At 30.0% G+C, this 5,625-nt stretch overlaps 1 protein-coding gene across 8 annotated transcripts in view; it reads left to right on the forward strand.

Annotated features, from left to right (window-relative positions):
• LOC106471904 (eukaryotic translation initiation factor 4E transporter-like) overlaps nucleotides 1-4,884 on the forward strand; it is a 68,651-nt gene extending 63,767 nt beyond the window's left edge. For 5 of the 8 annotated variants that reach the window (XM_022400521.1, XM_022400522.1, XM_022400523.1 and 2 more), the window contains exon 21: nucleotides 1,704-4,883. In XM_022400521.1, coding sequence (XP_022256229.1) covers nucleotides 1,704-1,915 — 212 coding nt within the window. In that variant the 3' untranslated portion in view covers nucleotides 1,916-4,883. Of the gene's footprint in view, nucleotides 1-1,703 lie in introns of all 8 variants that reach the window. The other 3 variants (XM_022400520.1, XM_022400526.1, XM_022400527.1) reach the window with 2 other exon arrangements.
• Nucleotides 4,885-5,625: the final 741 nt, after the last annotated feature.

Below are 5,625 nucleotides of genomic sequence, written 5' to 3' on the forward strand. Positions count from 1 at the left end.
GTATCTGTTTTCTTATTGTTCATTTGTTATGTTACTTTGTATGTAATGTTTTTGATAAAAGAAATGAAGACAACATGTAGTACTCAATACTCAACTTCCTTTATTTAATTATTAATTTTTAGCAAAAATATTAGGAATTCTGATAGTTTTTTTTACTGTACAAAGGACAATGTTTACTGAAAGCTTGCCAAATTTTGCATTATTGCACTATAATTTTGAACTGTTTCCTCCAAAACACTACTCGTATGCCTTAAAGAGCAACCTAAGACATTAATATATTATAGAACTTTACAAAGCAAAAGCTAGTTCTCAGTGAAGAAAATCAATCAATGAATACAGATTTTATATGCATTTTCTAGCAGTCCACAATTTTTTCTAAATGATTGCACCACTAGGATTTTTTAGGACATTTGAAATGTTAAAAGGCATGCTTTTTACCATACCAAAATAAATTGTATTGTAATTTGCTTGGATTCAAGCCTCAGTTGTACTGGAGCAGATGTGTGGATTACTTTCATTTTATATTAGAAAATATGTTCAATGTTTAGGTCAGTTGAGTTAAACTACTGCCATACCATATAAGGAATGGTGTTAACTAGTTAGGCTTGGGTTAACTAGTCAGATCTGTGTTAATTACTTTTGTGTCATGCTAATAAGTGTTTACTATTTGGATCAGGAATGCTTTCATGACTAACTTGCTGATTCACCGATTCTTCTGAATGATAATAAAGTTAATTCAAAATAAAATTTTAATAATAAATAATGGTATTAATTGCTATAAACTACTTAAATACAAATTATAATTACAACTCGCTCACTCTAGTTCACACCATAATAATTGTTCGTGAGATTGATTATTAAAATACCAATATCGCCATGACTCTTACGTCTATCATATCACTGTTGTTCTGATGAGTCCTGTTACTGAGTAAAAGGCCTCATCTGCTAGTATGGATGACATATTACATATTCTTTGCTTTCTCTCAGGTTCTTAAAATTAAATATATTGGGTGTTTTTTTTTATTACCATATTGTGATTGGAAGTGTTCCCCATGCAGCTGTGTGTGGACTGCTTCCATAAGACAAGAAGCGTTTACTTTTCAGATGTATGTACTATTAAAATGAGTTAAAATTAAATGGGTGGCTTAAAGTTTAGAAACCTGTTTAAAAAAGGAGGAGGGATTTAAGAACTAAGATCAGCAAGGAAGAAACAAAAAGAACCATAATGACTTAGTTTGTGATCTAGATTGATCTACATAGGATTTGTAAAATGTGTGAAGTGGTTGTGGGAGTAGCACAAACAGTGGGTGGGGACCAAAAGGTCCATATACCCTTAATTTGGATGTGGGAGGAAAATGGAGACTGTCCTTGCTTATGTGGACTGCTTTCATATGACAAGTGTAATATAACTTTTCAGGTGTATGTTTGTGTATTTTACCATAATATGGCAGGAAATGCTGTTGCATGTATTTGTTTTATAACCATCCTGCTTTGTTTTATCTTTTATAAGAAATATTGAATTATACATGCTTTAGTTTATCCTAAGTATATCCTACTTTGTCTCACAAGCAGCCTGTGTACATGTATTTGTTTTACAAGTAGCTTTCTTTTACTTATAATATAATTTAATGTGTAAAACATTGTATCTGGTTTCTCTTAAATGATTTTGGCAATTTAACTGATATTATACTATTTTATTCTAGGTTGCTATGGTAATCTTGCTAGTTCAGGAAGACCAGGTCTTATTCCTATTCAAGGGCCATCAAACCAGCAGTCTCCTGTGAACTTGGCAAAATGGTTTGGAAGTGATGTCTTGAAACAGAAAATGCCTGATATGCCACCAGTTTTCCAACAAAGAGCTTATTTAGCTGAAGAATTAGAAAGACAGCAGCTAGCTGCTACTATTAAATATTAAGTTCCTGAAATTATTGAATAAAGCTGCTTTTTTGGAGCTCAAGAAATAAATCCAGTCCTTATAAATTCTCTCAACTGAATGTATCACTTTTTCACATTTCCAAACATTTGTTTATCAGTAGCACCAGAAGTTGCAAATTTTTGCTGTGAATCTTCACCTAGGTTATTTTTCATGAATTTTTCCAACTGTATAGGCAATAGCACCAGATAAGAGATATTTGGTATGAAACTGTCTTCACCTACATAGCTTTTCTTTGAACTCTCACAAATACAAATATTTGATGTGAATCTTTCACTTAGATTACTGTTCTTGATTTTCTTTGTTAATTTAAGTATTATTAGTAACAGTGGAAGATATGTGGTGATTCATTGTTTGTATTAATTTTCCTGAACAGAGTGATACCAGTATTAGTTCTATTCAGTTTTTCCCAACCTGAATGTTATCACCAACTCCACTAATAATGGATATTCTACGTGTACTTGTCATCTATAGTAATTTTATTAAATTCTTCCAACTTAGTGTTATGATGTTAAAGAATAACATGTTCTGGGTGGATCTGTCAACTATATTAGTTTCATTGAAGTTTCTATTTATTTATTGCTAACACCAGGAGTAATGGAATGTGTGTTTGCTCATCATTTGCATTAATTTTATTGTAATTTCCAAACTAAATTGTTATCATGATATCCAGGAATAAGATGTTCTTTGTGGATCCATCATCTGTATTAGTTTTATTGAACTTCAAAATCTAAATGTTATCACTAACATAATAAATAAAATTGTGTGCATGAGTATCTAATTTTGTTTTATTGAACTTTCTCAACCTCAATATAATCACAAAACTCCAGGAATAATAGATTTTCTCTGTGAAATAGTTATCCGCATTACTTTTATTTAATATTTCCATTTTAAGTTTTAATATCGGCACCAAAAACTTTTGGTGTCTGTGATCTTCAAACCAACTTCTCTTTTGTAAAATATATTCATGTTACCTCACAACAGCGTTGTCTGTATCTGAAACAGTAAATTGTGACTATTAGTTTTATCTGTTTTGTTCACACTTTGAATTCTAACATTAACAAGGTATTTGTGGCTAATATAGTGAATTTTGTCTGTGAAATGAAAAATATTCATATCATCTCTTAAAATCTTCTATTGTTTGTTATTTTGTGTTCAAACATTGAACCTTAAGGCTGTGATACAATTAGTGATTGTTTTTTAATGTGTGTTTGCATGATCAGTTTTTGTGGTTAAATATAAGGTGATAAAAAATAAAGTACTCTAATTACACTGATACATAAAAAGTGAGGACTAGAGTGGTTTCTTTACTTGTTTAGTTTCAGTTTTATGCCTTTAAAGTTGATAAGGCTTGTCTTTGTTTACTAGAAGTGTATTGTACAGACAAAATTGTGTGAAATAAAAAGAATGCAAAAATGTTAAGTAAATCAAAAGTTCTATTTTTATGATAAGAGTGTACATTAAGTAAGTTTGTAAAAACTGTTAAGTTTCATGTTTAGTTTGTAATAATTATAACTTAAATTGTTGTACTGTGTGTATTGTTTAATATCTAAATAATAAGTTGTTTTTTTTATTGTTTGTGAGTGTTTATTTTTTGCTGTGAATTTTTTGTTACTTTTGAAGTGTTTTATCTTGAATTGTGTAGGAGGTGGTGTGCTAGTTAGAGTAACACTTCATGGAATAAGATGTTTCATGGAGAGTCTTATAGCACCACAGAAAGATTCCCTTAAGGAACACTGTCTGGTGTGAAGATTTTTGCCTTAGTAGGATATAGGTTTCAAGAAAATACAGTATGCATATATATGTGTGTAATTTAAATAAATACTTCCTAATGTACAAATATATATATTTGGTTAAACAAATTATAATAATGTTGATCTCCCAAGATTAGGCTTAGGTGCTGGAAAGAAGATTAAGAAATCTTATATAAAAAGTACTTTAATCTAGGTTCTTGTTTGTTTTTTTTTCATGTATCTCTGTAACAAAATAGAAAAACTATTGGTTCTCATTTCTTCCAATGTTAGGGTGTATGTTTCCCAAATATTCTGACGAAGTATGTCAGCACTTATAACCTTAAATCTGAATATTTAATTAGTTACATGGCTATTAACATTGGTGTGGGCTTTTTTTTCTTAATCCCTCAGAAAATTTTGTAAATGCGTATTTTTTCTTCAACTCTATGAATGAAAATTATGAAAAGTATAAATGTTTATAAAGTACCTACTGTGCATTCTTGCGTTTTATAAAGTATTTTCTGTGTATATATAATTTCGGTTTATAAAATTCTTAATTTTTTTTTCGTGATTCCATGTTGTCAATGAAGATAAAGTTTAGTTTAAAACGCTGTTTGATGTAAAATTTTCGTTCTTCTCAAAGGTCCGGGAAGAGTACTTCTAAACTCTTAAGTGACTTTTTCCTACTTGGGTGTGTAGATATTCTGATGTAATTTACTATTCAGGTGAATGGTTGTTCAGATTTATTTTAATATTCTCACCTTAGGTATTTCATTCTTTGAACAATAGAATTTTTCTTATTAAATAACCTCGTTCAACAAAATAACTTGCAGAACATTTAAAGCTTTTATGTAATCTCATAAGTAGATAACTTTATGCTTGTCACCTAGATTATTAAATTTTTTTAAATCTTATCTAATAAATATTAACAACACAGATTATCACATTTGCATAGGGAGATTATCATTTGTATAAATGTTTAATGTGTTATCACACCATAAAAAAAACTTTCATAAACTCGTCATGAAATATCAACAGTAAAAAAACGACTACTTAACTTTATGGTTGCATCTTCTATTCGTTTGAGCCAACTACTATTTTTAAGTGATATTTTACTAGATTTTCTTTGTTTTTGTATATTTTGTTGTTTATCAAGAACATCCAGCCAATATTTTGTATTGATAATTTTTCTTTGTGATTCAATAAAAATCACTGTCAGTTTGGTTATGAGGATTGCTTTTAGTGAGTCTAAATTCTCAAATTGAACATTAAATGGAACGCTTTAACTACGAAAGGAATTGACTTGAACAATGAAATAAATAACTTGTAGGTTCATTATCGTTAGTGGGAAGCGTTAATAGAGACGATGCTAATTCAGAATGAAAAAGTATAAAATGCAGTGTTACTGATTTTAAGTTTCTGATATGAGGGTGAAACTCGTGCTCTTTATGAAACATATTTTGATATCTTGTACACGTTTCACGTGAAAAGTAAATTTTCTGTGCACGTGTTTTGTTATACGAGGAAATACCCATCATCTTAGTTCTTGTGTGTAATTTTATGCTTGTCAGTTTTCAAGACTACTTAAGTAACCTTACTCTTTATACACTTCAAAATAGTCCGTTAAACCAGAATTTCGAAACGAATAACAATTTAAGTATAAATCCCAATTTATTATAGAAATATGAAAGTTTTAAAAAAAAGCGGAATTTTGTTATGGAACTGGGAGAATGACCGAAGAAGATGTTATTTAGTAATTAATATTGTTGCGTCAGCGAGTCACATGACTAGTGTGACGCCACGTTTCTAGAACTATTCCGTACCTTGGCGAATGCTCTAGTATTTACTAGATATAGGGTAGCCTGGTATATAAAAGAGGGTGACAACGTGTCGGGAGAATAATGTAATGTGTGTGTGTGAAGATAGTGAGTAATTGAACTGCAGTCAGAAGTATTATTG

This window comes from Limulus polyphemus, unplaced genomic scaffold, assembly GCF_000517525.1.
Source record: "Limulus polyphemus unplaced genomic scaffold, Limulus_polyphemus-2.1.2 Scaffold4956, whole genome shotgun sequence".
In the NCBI taxonomy this organism is placed as follows: Eukaryota; Metazoa; Arthropoda; class Merostomata; order Xiphosura; family Limulidae; genus Limulus; species Limulus polyphemus.